General features: G+C 41.5%; 5 protein-coding genes across 13 annotated transcripts; 4 read left to right on the forward strand and 1 right to left on the reverse strand.

Moving 5' to 3' along the window:
• Window positions 1-76: 76 nt before the first annotated feature.
• Window positions 77-13,977, forward strand: dmc1 (DNA meiotic recombinase 1). Of its 6 annotated transcripts, none has more exons than XM_058061586.1 (13): window positions 77-180; window positions 995-1,146; window positions 11,213-11,359; window positions 11,472-11,554; window positions 11,629-11,681; window positions 11,751-11,792; window positions 11,871-11,943; window positions 12,060-12,151; window positions 12,558-12,631; window positions 12,723-12,837; window positions 13,116-13,176; window positions 13,259-13,375; window positions 13,466-13,972. In XM_058061586.1, exons 3-13 carry the CDS (start codon window positions 11,216-11,218, stop codon window positions 13,533-13,535), a joined length of 924 nt encoding a protein of 307 aa, XP_057917569.1. In that variant the 5' UTR covers window positions 77-180; window positions 995-1,146; window positions 11,213-11,215; the 3' UTR covers window positions 13,536-13,972. The 6 variants fall into 6 exon arrangements, with proteins under 6 accessions (XP_057917569.1, XP_057917566.1, XP_057917570.1 ...); XM_058061583.1 differs by lacking the exons at window positions 77-180; window positions 995-1,146 and adding exons at window positions 10,320-10,491; window positions 10,636-10,677 and having other exon boundaries at window positions 11,763-11,792; window positions 13,466-13,977; XM_058061587.1 differs by lacking the exons at window positions 77-180; window positions 995-1,146 and adding exons at window positions 10,320-10,491; window positions 10,636-10,681.
• maff (v-maf avian musculoaponeurotic fibrosarcoma oncogene homolog F) lies at window positions 2,061-7,428 on the reverse strand. Of its 2 annotated transcripts, XM_058061590.1 has the most exons (4): window positions 7,229-7,428; window positions 4,601-4,669; window positions 4,453-4,540; window positions 2,061-4,176 (listed from the first exon to the last, which is right to left on the reverse strand). In XM_058061590.1, exons 3-4 carry the CDS (start codon window positions 4,480-4,482, stop codon window positions 3,733-3,735), a joined length of 474 nt encoding a protein of 157 aa, XP_057917573.1. In that variant the 5' UTR covers window positions 4,483-4,540; window positions 4,601-4,669; window positions 7,229-7,428; the 3' UTR covers window positions 2,061-3,732. The 2 variants fall into 2 exon arrangements, with proteins under 2 accessions (XP_057917573.1, XP_057917572.1); XM_058061589.1 differs by lacking the exon at window positions 4,601-4,669 and having other exon boundaries at window positions 7,229-7,427.
• On the forward strand, window positions 7,846-9,942 carry tomm22 (translocase of outer mitochondrial membrane 22 homolog (yeast)). The gene is made up of 4 exons (XM_058061591.1): window positions 7,846-8,194; window positions 8,492-8,610; window positions 9,136-9,253; window positions 9,414-9,942. The coding sequence occupies exons 1-4, from the start codon at window positions 8,105-8,107 to the stop codon at window positions 9,486-9,488; spliced, it is 402 nt and encodes a 133-aa protein (XP_057917574.1). The 5' UTR covers window positions 7,846-8,104; the 3' UTR covers window positions 9,489-9,942.
• A 398-nt stretch (window positions 13,978-14,375) lies between the features above and the next one.
• Window positions 14,376-22,027, forward strand: gspt1 (G1 to S phase transition 1). The gene is made up of 14 exons (XM_058061581.1): window positions 14,376-14,799; window positions 15,029-15,073; window positions 16,874-17,146; window positions 17,232-17,265; window positions 17,343-17,420; window positions 18,175-18,355; window positions 18,827-18,981; window positions 19,056-19,196; window positions 19,320-19,413; window positions 20,027-20,107; window positions 20,271-20,444; window positions 20,515-20,604; window positions 20,680-20,848; window positions 20,912-22,027. The coding sequence occupies exons 1-14, from the start codon at window positions 14,604-14,606 to the stop codon at window positions 20,962-20,964; spliced, it is 1,764 nt and encodes a 587-aa protein (XP_057917564.1). The 5' UTR covers window positions 14,376-14,603; the 3' UTR covers window positions 20,965-22,027.
• A 220-nt stretch (window positions 22,028-22,247) lies between these two features.
• Window positions 22,248-24,955, forward strand: rsl1d1 (ribosomal L1 domain containing 1). Of its 3 annotated transcripts, XM_058061697.1 has the most exons (10): window positions 22,333-22,458; window positions 22,558-22,697; window positions 22,969-23,107; window positions 23,186-23,334; window positions 23,455-23,556; window positions 23,740-23,833; window positions 24,214-24,319; window positions 24,350-24,408; window positions 24,485-24,640; window positions 24,723-24,955. In XM_058061697.1, exons 1-10 carry the CDS (start codon window positions 22,411-22,413, stop codon window positions 24,843-24,845), a joined length of 1,116 nt encoding a protein of 371 aa, XP_057917680.1. In that variant the 5' UTR covers window positions 22,333-22,410; the 3' UTR covers window positions 24,846-24,955. The 3 variants fall into 3 exon arrangements, with proteins under 3 accessions (XP_057917679.1, XP_057917680.1, XP_057917678.1); XM_058061696.1 differs by having other exon boundaries at window positions 22,248-22,335; window positions 24,214-24,408; XM_058061695.1 differs by having other exon boundaries at window positions 24,214-24,408.
• Window positions 24,956-26,052: the final 1,097 nt, after the last annotated feature.

A 26,052-nucleotide genomic window follows, 5' to 3' on the forward strand; every position in this document is an offset into this window, starting at 1 on the left:
TTTGTTGAGCCAAATAAGGTTGCCCTGCGAGGTAAGTTAACACAATCACGTTGTCGGCAAACATGGATGCCAGTACCTTTAATTTGAAATCCAGAAGGAGGTTGGCCTTGAACAGGAAGTTAACTTCAGCCTTTTCCTGTGTAAGTGTGGTAGCATTAGCTACCTGTGTAACCAGAAAACGTGAGTACAAAAGTGAAAGGTTTTCAATAGCAAATGTTTAGTTAAATTTTACGTTACTTCAACTACCAATTTTATCAGCTGCAGTGTACTACTGTCATTAAATTAAGTAGAAATATTGAATGGGCTGAACTGTCATACCACATAGTTTCTGGCACTACCTAGCTACTTTCGATGTGGTTTAGCATTTTAGTACATCGTATAATTCTTATTATCGAAAATAGTTTTACTGACGAACAATTTATTTTCTGTACACATCAAAAGTAATTCCAACGTTTGAACTCCACCGGTCTGAATGACTAATTGCTTCTCCTGGCCTTTGCAATACCGCTTGTGAACACCGGGGGGAGCTGTTACCGATTACGTCAGCACAGAAGTGGAGAGCAGGCATTTCTGAGCACATTTTATTGTCACATTGTGTACAGTGATTCAGCTCAACACCTGTTACGACTCCCAGTACTCCATGTGAGGATTTCATGAGGAAATAGAAACCAACAGGTCGGCCCTTCAGACGTGGATCATGTAGCTTTTTTGCTATGCCTTCCTGTTGACATCACAAGGGAAACCATGCTGGTCTATTTTTACATAATGACTAATGGAGTCTGGGTAAACATGGATACTGACTGGATTATGTTGACCAAACGTACTCTTATTCAAAAAGTGTTCAAAATGTTTTGTTCAGATATCTTAGTATATATTGACCTACAGTTTCAACTAATCACTTCACTATTCTTCTATTCTGTCAGTCAAAACAGAGAATATTATTTTCTATATGTGAAGCTAGAAACTAATGTATATATTTATGCATCTTTTATAGAGAATTAATTTGGAAGCCAAGTGTCTCATACGCCTCGTGAGGTTTACTGATCTCACCCTCGTCTGAATCTGAAACTAACACCTCTGATCCCACCAAGAGCCACATACAGAAAAACTGAAAGATGCAGGGGCCATGCTGAAGCCAAATTCAAGGTACAGTACTTTAGATATCAATTGGAACACCAGTCTTAAAAATGAACAGACAACAGGAAATAGTTAAAAAAAAAACATGTTTTAAGAATTTTTTCATTTTTCAGATATTTTTTCTATTTAGGAAAGATGTACTCCGTATAAAATCTCCAACCGCTCTGAGCACACTCTCCGTTACCTCTCTTTTTATTTTCTTGGGGCGTCCACGAAGTTACATGGTTCACATTGCACATCGGGAAGTGGCAGTTGCAAAACAGGTGATTGCTTTAAGGTGTACGATAAGAAACCAACTGGTGGACTTTGTCCTGCCTCTGTGTTCAGATGTTTTCTGTTTCCTCTTCCCAATCTTGAGTCGCCTTGTTCCGCACTTGCACTCAACAGAAAGTTGGTAAGGGTACATAGTCAAATATATGATACATTTATTATAGTGCACGTTACGTTACCGTCTTAGTAATGTTCTGATGCATTTTGTACCGTTGCTGGGATCTGACAACCACAAAAGCACAACCTTTTATGTACAATATGTACAACATTTATTATAATTAATATATAAAATAGATGATGTACTTCAATTTTCACAATAGAAAAAGTACAATAAATACAAAGACCATTTTTGTTTTGTATCACAAAACGTCCAGCACGATTTGACAAAGGTGAGACATTGGAAATATAGATACATGTTTTTAACCACACATATTCATACAGCTAAATATGAGCCTCCTATATTTGAATTCTTTTCAAACACCGGTCTAATTGTTACAATGTCTTCTGATTAACTAAAGTACGACTCATTGCAGCTTTTTCAAGTGAATACCCGACTCTTCACACCTTGATTCTCTTTCTTTTCTACTTTCTTTTCCCATCATTCAATATCCATCTCCACAACCCGCTTATCTTCCTCTTCTCCTTTTCATTTATAAGGTTCTCTTCAGCCTTCCTCATTTTTCCACACAAATAACAAAAAAACAATCATAGAAAAATAATATCCCTCCAAGAATCCACTATGGCAAGCCAGTACAAACATGGCAAAAACACACGTGCACAAATCATCACAGCAATATGGCCGTCGGCTTTGAGCATTTTTCTACATAACTAATAATTCAACATTTTGTGAAGTAGAAATTGTTGTCACACATTACAAGAATTAGACACATGAATAACACCCCCCTCCCCGCCCCCGCCCCCATTTGCCCTGACTATGGAAGTACTGAAAACATAGATAACATCACAGCACTCGTTAGCTTGTCAAAATATCTACCTTTAAATACAAATAAAATATAGAATATATCTCTGATAAATGTCACTCAACATTTGCGTCTCGACGGCACGTACAAACATTACAAATAAGAACACATAGATAGGAATGTGTGTAGAGGATTGGCCGCGTTTTTAACAACAACAACAACAACAAAAAAATGACCAACGCATGTTGGGGAGTCGAACGTATACGAGGAAGCCACACCGTGTGGAGCAAAAGTTACTGCACAGTAGGAACTGTAGGTGGACGTGACACGTGTGCTATTTTGGATGAACAAACAAGGTGTGATGGTGGACGGTCAGCAGGCGTTGTTGGATACCTCCTAGAAGTACTGAAGGCACTGTGTTGGTGTGCAACCAGTGGTACAAACCCTGAACATCACCCATCCACTGATGGGTCAAACTTTTGATAGCTTTTCTTTACTGTAAAAGTCACCTAAATCCCACCCTCCCCCCCAAAATTTCCAATATGCTCTGCTTTGAGGAAACGAGTCATGTGATCTTTTATGGGATATATATAGGCCTCCATAACGACCCTGTTATGCCACTGACACTGCGAATAAGCCGATATTGAAGTAACACGGAATGCAGAAGTTGAGATACTGCACAGTTTTGGTCGCGTTACCAAAAGCAGAAGTGGACGAAGCTCTGCCCTTTTGGCTGCATAAAAAAGCACCGGTGACACAGGTGTATTACTTGCACTATCGGGGGGTGTGCAGTCGCTTCAGTTACAGTTTAAGCCCGTGCGGGTTGCGTATGTGTGTGGCGATAAATTAATAAATGTACAATACTATGCAATCAACCATTAGATTTGTTGTTTTAATGACCATATACATTAGATAAGATTTTGTTAGCCGGTTAGCTGGCTGCTTCCTCGTTCATGGGGGGGATGACGACCCATACCGAAGGAGTACAGTCTCAAAAACATGTATTTTTGTATTTATTATGAAAGAGGTCATAAACAACAGAGCTAATAGTGGTCTAGTAAGACTTTTCCACAGGACTGTACATCAGTGCTCGGTGCCTCGCTCAAGTGACTTCATTGTAAACGTGAACTAAACAAGTGAATGTTGGATAATATTAAGTAGAGCGTACTTACACGGAGTTTGGGAAGAAGTTTGGCTGGTCCAAAGTGATGTCACATGTGCGCTCAAAAGGAACTAGTGACTCCTGTGTGTGGGCGAACGAGGCGTAGCGCTGAAGTTGAGTATTTTCCTACCCATGTTGTTCCTGTTTTTCCATTGTGTGTGTGTGTGTGTGTGAGAGCGTGTGAAGTGTGTATGTTTTTACTGACAAAACCCCCCCACCACCCCACCAGTCAGTTTACAGAACCTAGGAAGGGTCCTGTTCCCTCTGTGGTTGAGGTTGTGGTGGACTCTTCACGATGGTGATGACAGAGGCGGTGTTGAGGCGCGGTGCCGTGGCCAGAAGGTTCCCGCCACCAGCCTCCAGGCCTCTGGCGAACCTCTGAAGCGCCGCCAAGCGTGCGCCCAGCCCCTCCAGCTCCTTCCTCATGCCAGCGTTCTCTGCCCCCAGTCGTTCCACCTCCCTCTGGAGCTCCATCTTCTGCTGCTCCAGGGCCTCGCGCTGGGAAACTCGCTTCACCCGGCAGCTGGCCGCGTAGCCCCGGTTCTTCAGGGTGCGCCGGCGCTGCTTCAGCTTCTGGATCTCCTCGCGCGACATGCCCCGCAGGTGGAGGTTGAGCTCCCGCACAGAGAGTGACATGAGCTCGCTGTCTGACAGGAAGGGCACATTCTCACCGCATTCCTGCTTCACCTGAATAAGAGGAAGTGTAGAGACAAAACAAGAGCGTGAGAAGGAATGTGGCAGGAAGAGGAAAAGTCATGACTAATAGGAAGAAGGGGGAATTAGTTAGCAGTGTCACTTTGTACCGAAACACTACACACGCTGACCGATTGTCCATCTTGGTCCGATCTTAAATCTTTGACTCCATAGCAGTTTTGAACAGACAAATCAGTTTCGAGTGACCCATTTGTTTCCTCCTTACTGAGGAACATCTAATTCTAACATTGTTAGTTTTTTGTGTGCTACCTTCAGGGCTTTGCTGCTTCTCTCTGTCATGATGCCACTCTCGTCGGGTTCCCCCCCCCAAGCACCAGTCAATATAGATTCAGACACTCTGAAAAGAGAAATGTTACTTAAACATTTTTTTTTTAAAAAAAGCAATGTGATCACATGCCAGTCATGCTGTTTTGGTTCATCTCTGGTCTGACATTTATCGTCCACTCACAAGACCGCCAGTCATGCACTGCAGAGAAAAGGAGAAGCCACACGTCTTTCATTGTTCATTCTACAGACATGTGCTTCCATAGAGTTATGTGGTTTCAGATCAGAGAATGTTTTGTTTTTTTTTTTGAAGTGACGGGTGCTTTCGCTGTTGGCTGGCTTTGTAAGGAGGAAGTTACAAAGGCCTTGTTCTTGCTCAAAGCAGGTGTCCTAAGCAACACTTCCTCCTGTCAACATACTGCCAACGGTCCAAAGTTTTCCTTGTGAGAAAGCAGCTGTCCCGCAATTGGTCGGCTTTCGGTGGAATGCATGTCCTGTATGTGTTCTACTCGTTCAGCCCACCTTCGCAAACCCCCGTGTAACTTTGCAACATTTTCAACAAGTCACCGCTGAATCACATGTTAGCCAAAACGCCACCCCTAGCATTTCAGCAGAAAACTGCACGCTGCACAGTCACAACATCAGCAAAAATTGCAAGACATTAACTTTGCAGATGCTTTCTTTGTTATGCCAAGTGCCACCACATAAAGATATTTATATATTGTTAGTATTTGTCGCTCCATTAGTCCTCAAAACTATGGTGTGACTATGAATGATTACCTTTTTACACTTGCATGCCATCGTTATGGCATATTACCTTGGGAAAAATCTGCATGTTGACCAGCATCCCGGAATTAGTTCTACTTAGCCTTAGCGGTTCCATTGTAAATGTAATAACGACCATGCAAAATAAACACGGCCCATATCTTATACGAGCACTATAGGTATGACGTTATTGATTACATGCTTATTTAATGCTTAGCAGCAATGGAATGGTAATATTCCAGCATCATCACTTTACTGCCTCATTGAGCTTCATGTTTATTTCTGGAAGATTTGTAAATGTTTTGATGACGAAAAGTCACAAACGAGCAGCAGATTTCGATTCAAGATGCTGACTAATTCTCGCTCACGCAGTAGACATTCTCTAATCATAACCGCAACTATAAAACTACCCAAGCACATTTGTGCAACCTTAAGTTTAAGCTTTATGAGAAGAGCGCTGCGTCAAGAGTGCAGGAGAAAGGTTACTGTCATATCTAACAGTAAGTTCACAAAGGCAGTGTGACTTCCTCCATTCCTCTTAAGGTCAGTTGTTGGAGGGCGTGTGTGTGGGGGTGGTGGGGACTATGTCAGGTCACTGTCATGATGACTTTCAGGATTTACACAGGGGACAGAAAAAGCCCACAGGCTCATAGTGGCGACAGCGTGGGCTACATAGCAACAATACCTTCTTTCATTGTGTGAAGGCTTCTAATTTTTCACTCTCATGCTGAGTTGAGAAGGAAGTGCACCGCGTGTGAAAGATGTGATTGTTAGAATACTTCCTCGTTGCTGTAAGGAGTCTTAAGAAAGCAGGCTGATTCTGCCCCACAATCACGATGTCAGTCAATGTTTGTATCAGTTGGGTACAGGGTGTATATTTATAATCATTGTGTTGTATCTACCACAAAAGGCAACATTTTAAAGAAAGGCCATATTGTGTAGATGTTCACAATTTTATGCCCAACTTTTACAAATGTAAAAAAATGTGCTCAGTTATTACAATGTGTACTTTCACTTTCTTTTTCCAATAACTTGGCACATCGGGTGGGGTCAAAAGCATCTTTACCATTATTAGCCGCATGCAGTAATTGGTGGGTGTCCTCCAGCACATACAAAGTAGGGGAATCTAATTGGATATCAAAGCAATTTAATTAGTTTTTCCTTCTGAACAAATAGATAAACATCATGTGTAGGCTTCTAACTGTATACGCTAGGAAGGTCTATTCTTACAATATACAAACCACAGTGGTCTGTAATTTGCATACAGTTGGTGGAATTTCCCGAAAAGCGTGGGACGTGAAGTGGCCGCGACCACACTGGTGGACGAGTCTAAACTGACGACAGCGTCGTTTCGTAAAGTCATGGTGATTCAGCATTTGCTGTGCTCAGCTAAACCTCCCCAGTGCCCACAGTCGGTCAGAATCCAGGAAAACTATCGCCGATCCGCTTCTATATTTGTCCACGGAGTGCGGGATATCCGTGTTTATTCTTGGCTAAAAATATCATTTTTGGGGGGGGGCCTGCTAGATTACATGGTTACCAAACCCGAATGCAACAAGTGAACGCAACGCCGCTACGCGCGTGCAACAATCAATAAAAATGACCGTGTAAGGTTCTCAAATGCTCACTGTGTAATATGGTAAACAAGTATACAGTATTTAAACACAAAACTGTTAAAATTGGGTATATTCTATGGTTACAAAATCGCTCCTAGGGAGCGGAGGTGGCCGGTTTAGGCAAAAGCGCCGCTGCTGTAGTAAACAGCCATCACGCTTACGTTTGCCACCCATTTTAGCATGACTGTAAATATTATGATTAAACACACATTTAGAGTAAATATTTGAATGTTAAATAGAGTGATATAGTGCCGTTAGCATTAATAGGGAATCTAAATAATACACACAGTCTTAAAACATGCTAGTAATATGAGCTGTTAGCATATTTAGCATCAGCGGTTTCGGCTAAAGGAGATGAAAGTAAACAGCTGCCTACTCACTTGTCCTTGGCTTATTTGGTGGATAATATTCCCCCAGTGTTCAGTTATCGAACCATATACACCTTTCGGTGTCTGATATCTTCTAAAATGTGGAAATGTACCCGCTGTCGTGAACCGTGGCGACAAAATGTCAGTGCGCCTTTTCCCGGAATGACTTCGCTGCTCTCGGAGATGGGATTCTTTCATTCATAAAAAAAACACAAGCGACAATGACGTCAGGTCCAAAGAATGAGGGCGGAGTCATCTCCGCCCCCGCCGTGTACTCCTGGTGGATGTAAACAAGGAATCCTTGCGTTCCTCATTCCACAACTAACCTTTTTTTGGCCATTTCCCACCATGTCAAAAATACATTTAAGTCAAGCATGCCCTCGTCACTGAACTTAACAATACAAGCAGAATTATAGTATAGAAAATATGTACTAAGTCTGTTATCATTTATATGTTATAATATTATAGTTGGTAAAAATAAATCACTGAGTACTGATCTTTAACGAGTACATAACTTGGGTCCAAAAGAAAATTATATTCCAGAGGGGAACTCCGTGATGAAAAAACAAGTTATTTTTGTCAGTTGACGGTTGCTATAAGACAGCCCAGACGCTAGATGGCGCTGTTTATTTCACGAAAAGTACTTGCATGACCCCTATTCTGCTGACGTAAACCGACCCTGACGAGCTCACGCTTTCCTCCAGTGACCTCAGACTGTCGTTACAGAGATACACGCTGGTTAGCATTAGCCCTTTTGGATGATTTTTTAATCGTCGTTCGTTAAAAACGCACACAACTTGCTGAACGTACTGCACCGTCTAGTCATTGAGTTGTCGTGCAGACGGTACAAACAAGAAGACATCGTAGGAGCAGGAAAGAGGGGCAGACATGGCCGGAATCGATGAGCTTTCCCCCGCTGCGGGCCCGGTGTCGACCCGGCCCCCCGAGGACGAAATTGACGACGATGATGATGACGATGTGAGTTCCTAGTCATCCACTTGTAATACATATTTTTGTGCTATCTAGTCAATGTAAAACACGTGGTTGGATTTGTAAGCCAAGTTAAAGTGCAGTTAGCATAGCTGCAGTCAAGCTAACAAGCTAGCTTGTTACTTGAGAAGAAGCTAGCAGGTGACGAGGATACAACATGACACACTATGTGATAGAGGAATTATTAATGATACGTCCTTAGACATTCAAGTGAGCAAACTGTTAAGATGTAAAACTTTTTTTTTTTATCTCAGCTGTGACTCGGTTGGTGTGTTTCTCTTGTAGCTTGATGAGACCCTGATGGAGAGGTTGTGGGGTCTGACAGAGATGTTTCCTGACACGGTTCGTTCAGCTGCTGAGCTTTCTGCACAGTGCTCTGTCTCACTGGTCAAGAAGTTTTACAGGTACATTTTTATTTATTCCACATCTCCTTGTAGACACCATTTACTAGTCATTTCGAGAGCCAGTTCTTATGACTGGGGTCACTCGGGCATATTTAGTCATTTGGGGGCCCAAGCCAACCCAGCCATTGGGGCCCTACACAATTTATATAAAAGTTTTATTCTCACCTCAACAGCTATCTGTCAGCTTGAGTTGCAAGTTGCAAAAAACATTTTAAATGTTAATGTTTATCATTCACTAATACGTGTGAGTATGTGACCTATGTGACTCACACTGTGCATATAAAATATGGTAAACAAATACAATATAATAAATAAAGGATACCATCTTTATTCTCTGATGTTTGTGGCAGTTGGCGGGCTTAGACCAAGCATGTTCCCCTTTCTGAGCATTTGGCAACATCTAATTTGAATATGATACACTAACCGATGATTTCCCCCCACCCACCCGATAATGTGTCGTACATCTGACATTGTTGGGTAATCATCAAAATAGCAACTGTTCATGATCTCGTTGTCTTATTCTAGTTTCTCCCGCTCGGCCTTATGGGTGGGAACCACTTCATTCATGATCCTAGTGTTGCCTGTGGTGTTTGAGACGGAGCGACTACAGCTGGAGCAGCAGCAGTTACAACAACAGAGACAGGTGACTGTGTATTGCAACAACCATCTACAAATATATTTTCATGTCTTTAGCGCGGTTATTCCCATTGGGTGATGAGGGGAATGTGACTGCTGTCGTATATAAATCCAGTGCCATGGATGTGTATTGTATTGTACATGGTTAACACATTTAACATTTTTAGATCCTCTTGGGACCCAACACTGGAATGTCTGGTGGGATGCCCGGCATGATGCCACCGGCCCCGGGCAAAATGTGAAAAGCAGGAGAGACCCACTTCAACCTGAGATCTGCTGCCATGATAACGCGGGGTCGGGCCACGAGCGACGATGGAGAGACTGTGAAGGGATGCAAAAGAACTACTGTAACAACAAACAAAAGAGGCCAAAGCACCACATTTGTCATGCAACCTTTAATGTCACTCCGTCGCTCTAGGATCGGCGAATTGAATGCAAAGAAAAGAATCAATTCTGACTGTCACTCTTTATTCCGTCATGCAGAGACTGATATTCAGGAGCACTGCTTCTATCTTTTTTTCTATACATTAAGAAGGATATCATTTTAGTTATTGTGTAGTAAGGGAGTACAGGAAAAGATGAATGCATTCAATGGAGAAAAAAAAGCGTCTGAAATGTGTCATTCTTTGAATCATTCCTTCACTTGAGTGTAGGATGTGTTAGAAGTCATGATAGGTGGAGTTATTACACTCAATATTCATTTATTGGACAAAAATAAACATATTGTTGAAGCTTCTGCTTTTTAAGGCTCATCACGTGTTGCCTGTCTGTGGCACTTTAACATTGTTGAAAACATTGTTCCAGAAAATGACCACAAGAGCATATATATATATATTATTCCACACTTCCAAAAAGTGAATTTTGTGGGTTCCGGTCCAGGAAGTACGAACTTTTCTCCGACATCTGAACTCGTGATACAGGACCTCAGCCGTTTAGTAAAGAAGCACAAATTCCAATTTTCATTGAACCTATCATGAGTTTGACGTTCCCGCCACTCAGGACAATGAACTTGATGAAAGTGCTTGTAAGATATTGAGCTGCGTTTTAGGCTTCACTAATGTTGCTTTTGCTACACTTAGACCAAATAATAGCTTTCTTTTCCCGTGCTTTTTCTTTTTTTTATTTAGAAATATTACAATTGCTAAAGCAGAGGCAAGGCTAGGCTAAACACAGCATTTAGCTTTCAGAATGAAAATGTCAGAGGATCAAGTTGTTGAAGATGACGCTAGATTTCATGACGACGAGGTAAGAAATGGAATCTATCAGCTCTTTTGTTGTTTATTTTTGACTGCCAGGCTATCTTAAACCTGGATACTAACTACACATTTTTCTAGCTAAGTTTACTGTCAAAAACGGTAATAACACCCATTTTTGTGTCCTTATCAACAGTCGTTTTTCCAAGACATCGACCTCCTGCAGAAACATGGCATCGTGAGTAAGCAGGGCCGCCATATTGGGGGAATTAAGACTGACTGGACCCTGACTGAAGGGGGGGGCGAGAATAGAGACGTGGTGCCAACAGCTGTCTAGGGGGGCCAAATGTCATTTTATTTTTCATGGGGCCCAGAATTCTGGCAGAGCCCCCTGTAGGTAAACACTTAGATTTTCTTGCTTAGAACTAAGATAACATTCTCATGTAATAAAGACAATAGTGAAAAGAAAAGTTAATTATGAGGTAGCTGGTGAATGATTGCCATTGTATTTAAGGCGACTGGCTTGTGAGGCTCCCTCGGGCCAAAGTGAGGGGAAGCGTCGGCTGTCATTGAAACAGCAATGCAGTCTGAGTCCTTGAATAAAATGGCAGCATTTGTCAATTTTTTTAACTCAATATTTTTAGAAATTAGTGTGCATGTCAGGATATTTGTTTTTGTGCATCCCAAGCAAGTGCAATTAACTCTTCGATTCCCATCCTAACCAATAGTTATGTGTGAGATGTCTATCCTTCTCTTGTTGTCTGTCACCACAGAATATGGCAGATATCAAAAAGCTCAAGTCAGTGGGCATCTGCACTGTTAAGGGAATCCAGATGACGACTCGCAGAGCTTTGTGCAACGTTAAGGGGCTGTCGGAAGCAAAAGTGGAAAAGATCAAGGAGGCTGCTGGAAAAATGCTGGTAAATTCCCCTAAATTGCTATTTTATTTTTGCATCACTCTGCACAGGGCATTCGGTTTGATTTCTGTTGTATTTAACGTGACCTTGTTGGATAATTCTCTTTACCTTACAGAATGTTGGGTTCCAGACTGCATTTGAGTACAGCGCCAAGAGGAAGTTGGTTTTCCACATAACAACTGGCAGTCAGGAGTTTGAGTTAAGAGTGACTTTGTAATCTGGCTGGTGAAAATATGCAAATTGGATAGCAAACTATGCTTGTGTCTCTGCAGTAAACTGCTGGGTGGCGGGATAGAGAGCATGGCCATCACAGAGGCCTTTGGTGGTGAGAGATGTCTCTTGATGACGCTGTTTTATTATTTTCAACTTTAACAAACATGACCTTACCCTGCAGAGTTTCGCACAGGAAAAACACAGCTCTCCCACACACTCTGTGGTGAGTAAGACATCTTTTTGGAGAACGGTTGCTATAGCAACAATCAAATACAACAGATGCTATGTTGTTTTTGCCCAGTCACCGCTCAGTTGCCAGGAGAAGATGGCTACTCAGGTGGAAAGGTCATCTTCATGGACACAGAGAACACCTTGTATCCTCACGCTGAAAAACGAGAGAACTGTTTTCTTGTTTACTTGGCTAATCATGTGTGTTTATTCTGTTCTAATTTGCTCCTGTTACCCTTAATTCACATCTGTATGGTTCTAGTCGCCCAGACCGATTGAGAGACATTGCGGACAGGTTTAACGTGGACCATGATGCCGTCCTTGACAACGTGCTTTATGCTCGGGCCTACACTAGTACGGACATGTCTAATAATGGGCAATTTGGTTGATTCATGTTGGGGCTATTTAACAACCAGTTAGTCGTGTCGTTCACAATGTATCTTCATTCCATTGCAGCCATTGTACGCCCACAATTCGCCATCCAATTACTAAGAATTTAGACATTTTTTTTAAAAGTATTTCATGAAATAATTTTTCAGAAGCTTCAACAGGAGATAACTTCTGTCTGAATTTGATTCTATAAATCAATAGGTGTCCAATTGCTATCAATATAATGAGTTGTTTAGGAAGTTTTATATTTAGTTTTGAAATATTCTGGATTTAATGCTTGACCATCAAACAGAATAAGTTCATGTCTAATGTCATGTAGACCACATTTATGACAGTGGTTCTTCCAGACATTCACCTTCTTCTACCGCAGGCGAACATCAGATGGAACTGTTGGACTTCGTAGCAGCCAAATTCCACGAAGAAGGAGGAGTCTTCAAGCTTTTGGTAAAGCTTGAAGACTCATTTCAAAGCTTGAATGACACATTTTTGGAAATGTGTCATTTCCATTGTTTCTTCCTCCTCGTATGCTCATCAGATCATTGACTCCATCATGGCTCTGTTCAGAGTGGACTTCTCGGGCCGAGGAGAGTTGGCCGAGAGGCAGCAGAAGCTGGCCCAGATGCTCTCCAGGCTGCAGAAGATCTCTGAAGGTCTGAACCTTGACTGTCTCTTCTTAGTTGTACATACAATGTACCGGTACTTGTGTATCCTGCAATCATATAATTAGATGAGTGATGGTTCTTTGATGATGTTGATGTGACAACACTGCAAAACATGTATTCAAGTGGACAGGTTTCATAAGATCCTCAACAGTCTTGGATGCTTGTAAAATATTCATTAATTTTTTCATATAAAACGACAACTATTTCCTAGTTGTAATAAAAAGTACAGGTGATGGTGAGGTTCTTGACATGTTTTTATCTTAAAGAGTACAACGTTGCTGTGTTCATGACCAACCAAATGACAGCTGATCCTGGCGCAGGAATGACGTAAGACATCACACGTTCGCTTCTCATTTGGCCAAACATTGTTCAAAGTTTTGATGAAGCAATTTTATTTATCTCATGTTAGATTCCAAGCTGATCCCAAGAAGCCGATTGGCGGTCATATCCTGGCCCATGCCTCCACCACACGGTTAAGCTTGAGGAAAGGACGAGGAGAGCTCAGAATTGCCAAAATATTTGATAGGTATTTTGTTTTTATGAGATTGGAAGTCAGGGTTTGTGAATGTCTTCACCTGTATACATTCTTCTTTTTTTTTTTTTTTATTCCTTACAGTCCTGATATGCCGGAGAACGAGGCCACTTTCGCCATCACCGCCGGAGGAATTGATGATAGTAAAGAGTGATGGATAAAGAGCTAAGTTATACATTCTAAGCACAGTTAGCTGTTCCACTTATAGTGATCTAAAGCAGTCAAGTTCCATTTTTAGCACAGTTAGCTGCAGTCTTTAATTCATTTAAGGCATTTTTTACTATTTATTCATCCGGTTGACATACATGTGTAGGAGTATTGAAGGTGAGTTTTTCAAAGTAGTGTTTAAAATATTTATTCCATTAATTGTCATATGGTTTGTCAGATGTTGAAGATGATGAAGTACAGATGTTTTGCATTATTGCATTTAAGGTGAGCGTCTTTCAAGATCAATGAATGATTTTCCTTTAATTTGTTGATTGTGATTAAAATTATAACTAGAACATTTTACACCATAAATATTAGTCCTACATTAATTTTATCTACATATTTAGATTCCTTGACCGTGAAAACATACCATTGGCAATTGGATTCCTAATTATATTAATTTTACTTAAGTCGTTATTCACAAAAATCACATTTTCTATAATCACATTTTTCTTCTGGATCTAGCTCCATAGTGTTTGAAGATATAACAAATCTGTTGTAGCAATATTAACATAATACAAATTCAATTACATACAATTGTCAGTAATGTAAGATAACTAAACAATATGAACACATCAAAAGACACACAATATGAAAAAAATATTGAATCAAATCAACTTTATTTGTATAGCACTTTTCCTGCAAAGACATTCAACACAAAGTGCTTTACAGAATTAAAAACAATTACCACAATTAAAAGGAACTCAAAATTGAACTCACTGTATAAGACCCAATACTGATACTACTCCCGATGTCGATATTTGGATCGATCCTCCCCCACCCTCCAGTCAGCAGGAGATCATTGCTGACCTCCAGCGGTGAGTGTTGGACATGCATGCCTCAACCCCAGCTCCTGTCATGCGAGCTGGTCCATATGCTTGTCAAAGCAGCATAGCAATGGGGAGTTCACCAACTGCATTGCTGTTGAAACATACTACTAACTGAACACTTCAAAACAAAAACCTACCAGCTCTTATCGGCAGAGGATAGCTTGTCAACGCCGGTGAACGAAGGCATGGACCCGAAAGACACAGCTCCGGATTCGTGGGAGCTGGAGGAAGATGCCGAGGCCCCGGCCACCGCGTCGGATCTCCCGGGCGCTTTCGCCGCACTCAACGTCAACGCCAAGCCGTTCGTCCCCAACGTCAACGCGGCGGTGTTTGTGCCCAGCTTCCTTCAAACCACCACGCCGGAAACCCTTCCTTCGGACGGTAATGTTCCATGAAGGGTTGACAACTATTTGGAAGTTAGCCTAACTTGCTAACTATCTTGCTAACGCAGCTAACTTAGCTGTCACTCCCCACGTTAAAGTTGTGTGTCGTCACAAGCTAGAGCTGATTCATTGCTAAGTAACGCTAACCGGGAAATGTAAAAACGTCACAATATTGTGTGGGGAAAAATACGAATGAAAGCTAAAAAAAATTGTTCTCTCCCTTTAAGGTGCCCCTGATTCAGTTGGCAGTATGGAGGTGGCAGAAACAGTTGGTATGTATCCAGTACAGTGAACACGTGTGTCCAAACTGCGGCCCGGGGGCCATTTAGTGGCTCAGCTCGTTTAAAAATAAAATTAAAAACAACATGGATTCACGTTTGCGTTGTTACCTACAACACAAAGCTCAGATGTGGATGTTTTGTTCACATAGGTGAGCATGTATTGACCTACAGTGGTGTGAAAAGAATGTTTGCCTTAATCAAATAACTTAAGAAAAACTAGACACAAAATCTAAATAACAAATCAAGACCTTAACAATGAAACTTTTGATGAAGGGAGAAGAAAAATTCCAAACCTACAAGGTCCTGTGTGAAAAAATGGAACCTAATAACTGGTTTGACTACCCTTCACAGCAACAACTGCAATAAAGCGTCTGTGATAACATGCTATGAGTCTCCTACATCTTTGCGGGATTTTTGTAATTCGGCCACGTTGGAGGGTTTTTGAGCATGAACTGCCTTTTTGAGGTCATGCCACAGCATCTCGATTGGATTGCGGTAAGGACTCCCGACTTGGCCAATCCAAAGTCTTCATTTAGTTTTTCTTCAGCCATTCAGAGGTGGACTTGCTGGTGTGTTTTGGATCATTGTCCTGCTGCAGAACGCAAGTTTCTTTCAGCTGGAGGTCAGGAACACATGCCAGACATTGGTAAACAGCACAATTAATGGTTCCATTTGTCACAGCAAGTCTTCCAGGTCCTTAGCCCAGACCATCACACTACCACTAGATTGTTTTTTCTCCCTTTGTAAAGTTTCTTTGAAAAAGTGCATTTTGTGATCAGTTGTGTTGTCATTGACTAATATTTAAATTTGTTTGATGATCTGAAACATTGAAAAAAACAGGAAGGGGGCAAACCCTTTCTCACACCACTGTATATCAGATTGGTTATAACATCTTTAATCCACAAAATGCATGAAAATAACCCCTGCATGCTCCAATTTCCGAATATGCCCCTGATCGTGACTGAATGAACTGTAAACAGTGTGTGCATGCACTTGCAGCCATGTTTGTAACACCAAACTCACCAGGAATGCTAGTAGGCTGACGTCTTCTTTTACTTGCTGGGCCTTATTTGGAATGCTGGCATTGGTGAACCCACTAGTGCTTCCTTTGAGAATGATATGATGCAACTTCACTGTGCCATAGATGGACGTCCCTGTGGACCCACACTGGCCTTTTAGGCTTGGACTTGGTCACTCTTAAAAAATGTGCCTTCCAAGTTGGATATGTCCCAAATCATGGGAAAATCAAGGTGCTATTGATACTCACTGTCAATGGGTAGCATATTATTTGTTTTGTGCCTGATTTTAGCTGTTTGTTAATGTACCAGATAAGTGAATTTCAACATCTTATGTATTTATTTAGATATGTAGTGTGCTTTAGCAGTTATTAACTATGAATGATAAAACACTGGTCAACATATTTTGCAGTCAAGCAAAAATGGGGCAAACATGATGAAATGTTGGCAGAAAAGGTACCACACACTACCCAGCATGCCTTGCGGCGGGAGTATATCAGTGGGGGTTTTTTGTACATAGATATTTGTATGCCCGCATGGTCCAGTAGGTAGGTTACGTGCGTCACATGTCTGTTGATGTGTTCGTATCCAACTATTTTGCCGACTGAAGCATGCAAGTCATGTTGCCAGCTATAACGTCAATGTTAAAGGTTTAAGATTTAAAGGATTAAGACAGTTGGCAGGCGTGATGCCCCCCCCCCCCTCGGGCTGCAGTTTGCCACCCCTTGACAACAAGTGTGCCAATATTAACCGTAGTTGCCGTGTTTGTTTGCAGCTCCGTTGGAGAACGGCGGCTCAGAGGCAGACGTTTCTGCGGAGGAAGTGACGTGGGAGCAAAACGACGGCGAGCCAGGCGGAGGCAAGGAGGACCTGCTTGCTTCAGGGGATTGTCAGCCGTATGCTAAGAGTAAGGAGGAGGAGGACGATGATGAGGAGATGATGATTATGGAGGAGGAAGAGGAGGAAATACCCGTGCCTAAGGTGGCGCCTTTGACGCCGGACGCCCCCAAGAAAGAACATGTGAACGTCGTCTTCATCGGTCACGTGGGTGCGTCTGATTTGCGTCGTCACACCTTCAAAGATGACTTAATGACAGTTTGACCTGATAACCCTGATTTTTATTTGACTGGCAGATGCTGGCAAATCAACTATTGGAGGACAGATCATGTGAGTGAAGATTTTTCATCAGGATTGTAAAGTCATTTGCAATGAGACTCTGTGGAATTTGTGCTGTTTTCTCTTAGGTATTTAACTGGAATGGTGGAGAAGCGGACCTTGGAAAAATATGAAAGGGAAGCCAAAGAAAAGAATCGAGAGACATGGTGAGGTTGTGGAGTTTATTTTGTCGTAGGGTTATGCAAAAGCGACTCAACCCGTTGTTTTGAATTTGGTGCATATCTGGATAAAAATGCGGGGAGAGGAGTTTATTTTCTCCTTTTGTATTCCTCCCTTACCCATCTGATCCGTCTGCCAATTCCTAGCATCTTACGTCATTGTCCATGAATCACAAAGGAGCCTGCCAACTCACAAACAAAATTGTGGCTTTTTTGGTGGTTTTTTTTTTTCCCCTTTGAGTCACAATAAAACCACTCGTTTGAACTGTAATGTAAACAAGGTCAGAAAAAGATGTACTTTTTTTCATACCAGGCCATTTCTGTGTTAGGCCGGTGTGTTTATCATAAGTAATTGATTCCAGACATTTTGCAAAGTCGGATTCCTTACTTATAAATAGAAAAATTTTATAAAGCAAGGAAAACGCATTCCCCAACTTCTAAATACGATCTTTAACACTATTAAAGCCCTTTAGAGATGAAATAACACCCCTATAGTCACCTTTAAAGTCGTATTACACAAGATAGTAGACAATATTGACTCACGTTATACTTTGGAGACCTTCTTGTAGTGTGTAATGTAATATATCGTAGCGTTCTTTTAAAGTTTTATGACTAAAACTCATTTTTCCATGTTATGACACATCAAAATTATGCCACTCGGGAGCAAAAGTTGGACATTTTGTCACTCGAACCGTGTAGTCGTTGCAGCCTTTATGTCAATGACTACACACGGTGCATGCAGGTACCTGTCGTGGGCTCTGGACACAAACCAGGAGGAGAGAGACAAAGGGAAAACGGTGGAGGTTGGCAGGGCGTACTTTGAGACGGAGAAGAAACACTTCACCATCCTTGACGCTCCTGGGCACAAGAGCTTTGTCCCCAACATGATCGGAGGAGCGTCACAAGCTGACCTGGCCGTTCTGGTGAGATGGACGCAGATGTTCCTCGCCTTTGTTGACACTTGTCCACTGCTTCACGCGTGTTTGTCTTTTCTGTGGGTGTGATTCCATTCTTCTATCTACTGGGAATGATAACTACCACTTTGCATGATATCAATAAACAGAAAGACTCAGAATAATCCACAAAATGAAAGCCCACAAAGCAGTCATTCACAGGCACATGCAGACTCTGGCAACATAGATAATTATTGTGTTCCCTCCTCACGCCAGTTTTTAATCATAATTGCCACCTTGCACAGGTGAAATTAATAAAACAACTGCAAAGAAGTTGCAGAAATACATTATTGTGTAAAGGAGGGGTGGCACACAACCCAAATGCTTGCAAGGCAGTGAGTGCAGGCCTTAATGTATATATACATGTTGGTATGTATGTATGTTTGTTTGTTTGTTCCGAATCCAACTTTTCATGTTTATGTTCTTACTCTTTTGCATCAGGTGATCTCGGCAAGGAAGGGCGAGTTCGAGACCGGCTTTGAGAAAGGCGGACAGACTCGGGAACACGCCATGCTGGCTAAAACAGCAGGCGTTAAACATCTCATTGTCCTGGTCAACAAGATGGACGACCCCACAGTCAACTGGAGCCTCCATCGGTGAGTTTAGCGGCGTTGATTTCTTAAACAGCAGCGATGTAACTATGAGCGTTTCTATTTTCTATACCGTGCAGGTATGAGGAGTGTAAAGAGAAGCTGGTGCCGTTTCTAAAGAAGGTGGGCTTCAATCCCAAGAAGGACATCTACTTTATGCCTTGCTCTGGACTCACAGGTGCCAACCTCAAGGACCCCCTACCCGAATGCCCCTGGTACACGTAAGTGAGCGTGATGACCTCATCGAATCATATCAACAATTGTTCAGACTCATCACCCGTGTCGACTGCAGTGGACGTCAAGCTGCCTTCAAATCCCTAATGATCCCTTTTGCTGTTTACCAGGGGGTTGCCATTTATTCCCCACTTGGATAGTTTGCCAAACTTCACCAGATCCAGCGACGGCCCGGTCAGGCTACCTATTGTAGATAAGTATAAGGTGAGCAAACCTGCGTCGCTTTGGTTGTTTGTCACATGAGACACCTGAATGAAATTCCTTTCTCCTCTTCCTGTGATTATGCAAGAACTTTTATAGACATGACACATTTGTTAATCACGTTTTTGCTGTGTATATGTAATGACTTTTTAGAAACTCCATCAATGTTTTATCCCAAACTTGCTTAGTGAAGGTAATACATACAGGATGTTTTCTCCGCGTACTCCGGTTTCCTCCCACATTCCAAAAACATGCATGGTGAACATCAGACAATCATCACATTATATGTGGGAAGATGTGATGCAATAATAATACATAATATATCATAATGCATGTTCTCTCTGTGCATGCATGGGTTTTCTCCGGGTACTCCGGTTTCCTCCCACATTCCAAAAACATGCTAGCTTCATTGGCGACTCCAAATTGTCCATAGGTATGAATGTGAGTGTGAATGGTTGTTTGTCTATATGTGCCCTGTGATTGGCTGGCCACCAGTCCGGGGTGTACCCCGCCTTTCGCCCAAAGTCAGCTGGGATAGGCTCCAGCACCCCTGCCACCCTAATGAGAATAAGCGGTATAGAAAATAATAATTAAAATAATTCCTGTTTGTGTTTAGGACATGGGTACAGTAATTCTCGGGAAGCTGGAGTCCGGCTCGATCAGCAAAGCCCAGCAGCTGGTCATGATGCCAAACAGGGTAAGATTTGTTCTCTTTCTGTGGATCAGACACAATCTGGGAATGTGAGGATTCCTACTTTATGGAAATTAATTTACCACGATTCAGTCCGGAACCATTTAACCATGCTAAATGAGGCATTAATGATATTTAATGATATCTAATATAATGTATGTTATTTCAGCATATAGTTGAAGTTTTGAGCCTCCTCAGTGATGAAGTGGAGACAGATGATGCAGGTCCTGGGGAGAACCTAAAGATGAGGCTCAAAGGCATAGAAGAAGAAGAGATCCTGCCTGGTTTCATCCTATGCAGCCCCGACAACCTCTGCCATACCGGACGCACCTTTGACGCTCAGGTGACACGTCTTACCAAAATGTTTGCGCTTATAGAAAATAAGAAATGACATATTACCCTTTCTTTTTCAGATCGTCATCATTGAGCACAAATCCATCATCTGTCCTGGTTACAATGCAGTCCTTCACCTCCATACCTGCATTGAGGAGGTGCAGATCTCAGTAAGTTCCTGCCCTTTTTTTTCCAGTCATTTGTTTGTTTAATGCAGACCTTTTTAATCCCAATCCTCATTGCAGGCCCTAATCTGTATGGTGGACAAGAAGACGGGAGAGAAAAGTAAAATACGACCACGATTTGTTAAGCAGGACCAGGTTTGTATTGCCAGGTTCCGGGCAGCAGGAGTCATCTGCATGGAGACGTTCAAGGACTTTCCTCAGATGGGACGATTCACGCTCCGAGATGAAGGTAAAGGACACTTTCTTATCAATTTATGTACATTTGACTTTAAGATGATCTCTCTCCGACCAGGCAAGACCATCGCCATCGGCAAAGTGCTGAAGCTGATACCGGAAAAGGACTAAATGCAACAATGGCCAAATATGCAAAGTTGTTCTGCTTGTCACCAGAGGAGAAACGTTACCACAGCTACCAGTCTCTCACGTACAACTGTGCTGAAGAAAAGAACATCCAAGGGAAAGAGGGAATTCATCCTGTCAAATGAGACTGGATCTGTTTTTACGATGAACTATCTAAAGAGAAAGAGAGAGACAAAAAAAAAAAGGTCCAGTGTCAGCGTTCTCATATTGAGAGCTCCAATGCCACTAATGTAGCTTACATGAATCAAAACACTGTAGGCTGTCCACACTACTATGGATAACGTGTTGCTAAGGGGGGATTCTGCAAAGTGACTTTAGGTATGTTGAGTGCTAAGGTGGCCTTACCTATTATTTAAAGCAGCCGTATCATCGTGGTAACTTCGGCTAAACCAAACTTTCAGCTTAAAATGGGCTATGAAAGCATTGAAAACCCAGTGGATATGCTAGCAAGAATAATTCAAGCAGCATTACAACATTCCCCAATCAAATTATCCATCGAGATAGATTATCAACTGCAATATGAAATATGAATTGGGCCCATGTTAGCATGTATATGTCACATCAGACCTTGTGAGTACTCACCCTGTCGGTGTTTTTATATTACAATATTTCCTGGAGGAATAAGCACTCTGATGCATTAGTTGAGTTAAAAAGAACTTAAAAAGTTGTCACTAAGTCGCAACAAAACAGGTCAACACTGCCACCTAGTGGTCATTGCTAAGTACAGCATAGTACGTACTTGTATGTTACAGATAATGAGTATAATTGATGAAGTCTTTATTGTCATTGTACAGTGAAAGTAGATTTGAAACTGAAGCTGTTGTCACTTTTGCAGAATACTCCCTAAAAGCAGGAAATAACTACGGAATAATTTTGTCTCCTCCAAAACAAATCATGCAATTCTAATTTGATAATCCATTGGACGTTTTATATTTTAAGTGTTGCTGTACCACCAGCATTAGTTTGGTTTCTCTCACACACTACTGATGAACAAACGAACATGTTGCATATTCAACATCTAAAAAAATAAATAAATGATGACGCTAGATTGGAAACGTGTTCTTGTTTTCTTCTACTGTGAAAGTCACAATTTAACTTTCTGACATGTATAAATATTGTTAATAGCAAATGCGTATTATATATTTTTAATTTCCAAACACTTGTCTCGGTTAAAAAAGCAGCACCAGTACGTGTATTGTAATACAGTAGTTGTGTTTTGCTTGGTTATACAAATAAAGTTTATTTTTGTATTTTGTGACGCAGTTCATTGTAACTGCGCATGCGTGTTTTGCCTGCACACGTGAAGTTACAGGCAGCATGGAGCAGAAAACGCAAGTTGAGCTCGACCGTTCACAGGTAAAAGCTGCTTTCTGTCCCTCCCATTTAAATTAGTTTTATATTATGGCGTGATAGTTTGCAATAGGTGGGCACATGTCGTTTAATAACCGTTTTAAAAGTAAGAATAGCAACGTGGACAAGGTGTGTTTTCCTAGCCGCGAAGCTAGCTCTCAGTCTGGGAATGGAGCACGCGAATTAAAGACTCTTCTGAACTGAAAATGTAACGTATGTGTTTTGCAGGTGAAAAAGGCCGTTCTAGCACTACAGGCTTTCCTGAACTCTAAAGCCGGCGGCAAGTCTCTCTTTCGGGACGAGTTCCAGAATATCAGTCTTCTCTTTACCTTCTGGAGGATCCCCAGTCAGGCTCGGACCATTCGGATGTAAGCCTAACATCCATCATGTATTACACATGAACAGCACGCCATTGAAATCATTGCACATTAGTTACTAATATCATAAAATAAGTACTTCTCTGACAATATGGAATATTTTTGCTCATGTATTTGATAATTAGATTGGGGTACCTAATACTAATACTTGCCTGTTACACATTCATATTAATTGTATGCTTTATTTTTAATGTGAGCTGCAGATTCACCGGTTTTCTCTTTCTGTTATGGCATGGCGGCGTTGTTGTCACGTGATCATCAGTCCATTGCCTCATGGCCAACGCAGAGAAGCGGAAGAAGTTTGTCTCTTCACCAGAGATGAGCCCCGAATGACCGCAGAGCAAACTCAGAGGTTTTATAAGAAGTTGCTGGAAGAGAGAGGGGTTAAACATGTTACTGAGGTAAGAACCATAAAGTTGGCTGTTACTGACATTTTATGTGTATCAATAGATCATTTTATTTCCTTTTATTCTGGGCAGATCATTCCCTACAAGACCCTGAAGACAGAGTACAAACCATATGAGGCTAAACGACGACTTTTGGGGAATTTTGACATGTTCCTTGCCGACAGTCGCATCCGGCGCCTTTTGCCATCCCATCTGGGAAAGCACTTCTACGAGAGGAAAAAGTACGATTAATTTTGGTTTGTTTTTACATGGTACTATTCATTATTCATTAATACTACAGCAGCACTGGACATTGGAATACACAAATGACCACTTTTTTTTTGTTCTTCTTCTTCCCCAAGAGAGCCGCTTTCTGTGAACCTGCAGAGCAAACACCTAGCCAAAGACCTCCAGATAACCATCCAGGGCACCAGAGCCAAGGTCACCAACAAGGGCCCTTGCTGGTGAGTCACTAGACCTCACTAGAACCCTGCTGATTGAACGTGGTGGTCTATGCCGGTGGCATGAACCACCGCATTCAATCAGCAGGTGGGCCTCCTTCCTCTGAAGTCCACCTCTACTCCATGAGATACGCAGTAGTTGAAAACAACCCAATGCAAATAACGATGTATGGTGGTCTCTTGCAGCATGGTACGTGTTGGCCACGCTGGCATGCCTGCAGAGGAGTTAACGGAAAATATCAAGGCGGTTGTCCAAACTGTGGTGGAAAAAATGCGCATGGTGAGAACAGCAGTTTTCTTCAAGTAGTAGATTAAATCCACCGTACAGTATGTTGTAGCTTTACTCATTCAAATCATTTGCAAGGTACACTGACCCTTAATAAGGAGCATGCCAGCACTGTCATTTCGACCCTGAATTCAGTACCGATGGATGCTGTATTTTCTTAAAAAATATTCCTGAAAACAAAAAATATTAATCTAATCAGGCTAGTATGGGATGTGTATTTTGCCTGGTCACATTTAGATAAAGTTTCACATGAGTGCTGATATTTTTTTCCCCACGTATGACAATCGGCGTACCCACTGTGGGAACCTAATCTTAACTGTATATCACATCCAACAGCACACCTTCGATAAACGCCTATTTCTACTTTTTTGTAGCCGGGACCACTGATAAAGATTATCCACCTGAAGAGTGTACGTTCAGTGGCTCTGCCAGTCTACACCTCAGACCTGACCCACCTCACCGAGCCCAGAGCTCCAGAGGTGAAGAAAGCAAATTTGAAGAAAGCAAATTTGAAGAAAGCAAATTTGAAGAAAGGAAATTTGAAGAAAGGAAATGTGAAGAAAACTAAGGTAAGAACAGTTTTCTTCTCTCAGGATTCTATGTTTCGTCTCTGTGTGGTACTCATTTCTCCATGTTGAATTCCAGGCGGCTGCAGCCAAAAAAGCAACACAGGACCCCAAACAAACTGCAGATGGCCAAGAGCAAAAGGGGAAAAAACGGAAGGTAGAGAAGGACGACGACGATGAGGAAATTCCACAGCTGGTTCCTATAGAGACAGGGAAGAAAAAACCTAAAGTGCAGGTGAGTGCTGCGTGCAGCCATTACCTTTTCAAGTGTACGTACCCGTAGTGTCAGACATTGACTTCCTTTGGTCTTGTTGCAGTCAAAAAAGAAGCAAACTGCCAAGTCAGGTGCAAAGAAACAAGCGTCCATTTTACAGAAAATCACCAAGAGAGGTGTTAAGACTCCACCCAAAGGAAAAGGAAAAAGACCGAAAGTCAAATAATACTTTATTTTGTAATATTATCAATTTATTGAAACTGTCACATCTTGTCTGTACAGTACATACTGCAGTTAAGCAATCCACTAATAAACAAACATGGCCATTCATATTAATACTTTTTCTGGTTCATTTTTTTTAAAACTAGATATGTGCTGTCGCACTAATCATTTCAATCATTACCATGTAATGTCATTTATACGGGATGGTTTTATATCTTGCTCTGGTGAACTTTTAATCTATGTGGAAACTTCGTAAATACTTCCTAAACATCTTCTTTACTGACATCAAACTCTAAACAAGCATTACTGCCCCCTGGTGCATGCACCCTGAATTACAACTCGGGCGCTAAAAGCAATCATGTTTTGTGGAACCGATCAAAGCAATCCCTTATATTAAATTTTACCATATTAAACAGTATATATTAAGTCTTTACAATTGTACAGTGTTTAAAATAAGACGAGCAAGTTGTGTATTGTGTATTTATGGAGGGATTTAATCGATGCGGAAACCTTAGAAACGCTTCCTGAGTCTCTTCTTCTTCACTCACATTATTGGCTGTAAACTTGCATGACTGCCCTCTGCTGCATGCACCCTAAATTACACCTCTGGAGTTCTCACAAAGAAAATTGTCACACTTTACGGCGCAGAGGAAAACTATTTGCAGAACAAATTAGCCATCTAAAAGTACTGAATAATAAAAGTGTTGCAGAATCTTATCCTAGATGTTGAACTACGCTATTTAGTACTTTAACATCTTTGATCCGCTTTTTAGAAGATTGTCATCTGAGCTTTTGCATGTAGCAGCTGTTGTCTGGTGATGAGTCTATTCTCAGGCTTAAACAGCTGCTGTTTACTCCTCACACAATGACACAGGTTGGAATGGCTTTGCATCTTTTAACACGTCGCTGTATACAATACCGTATACAATATCGTTTCTTCAACCATATTTACATTCGACTCAATGTATATAAGACACAGTAACTACAGCCACTATAATAATATTGAAGTCAGAATGGTTATTTGATGTGGTAATTTAAAAAATGTGCAAATACACAAAACATGAACATAAACGTTCAAAGTTATGATGTTTGGGAAAATACTCTGAACTTTTTTGGAAAGCGTGTGTCCCATTCCGTGTGGCATTTCAGAAAAAATACACCATACCAACAGTAAAATATGGTGGTGGTAGTGTAATGGTTTGGGACTGTTT

Source organism: Doryrhamphus excisus, chromosome 22 (genome assembly GCF_030265055.1).
Source record: "Doryrhamphus excisus isolate RoL2022-K1 chromosome 22, RoL_Dexc_1.0, whole genome shotgun sequence".
NCBI lineage: Eukaryota > Metazoa > Chordata > Actinopteri > Syngnathiformes > Syngnathidae > Doryrhamphus > Doryrhamphus excisus.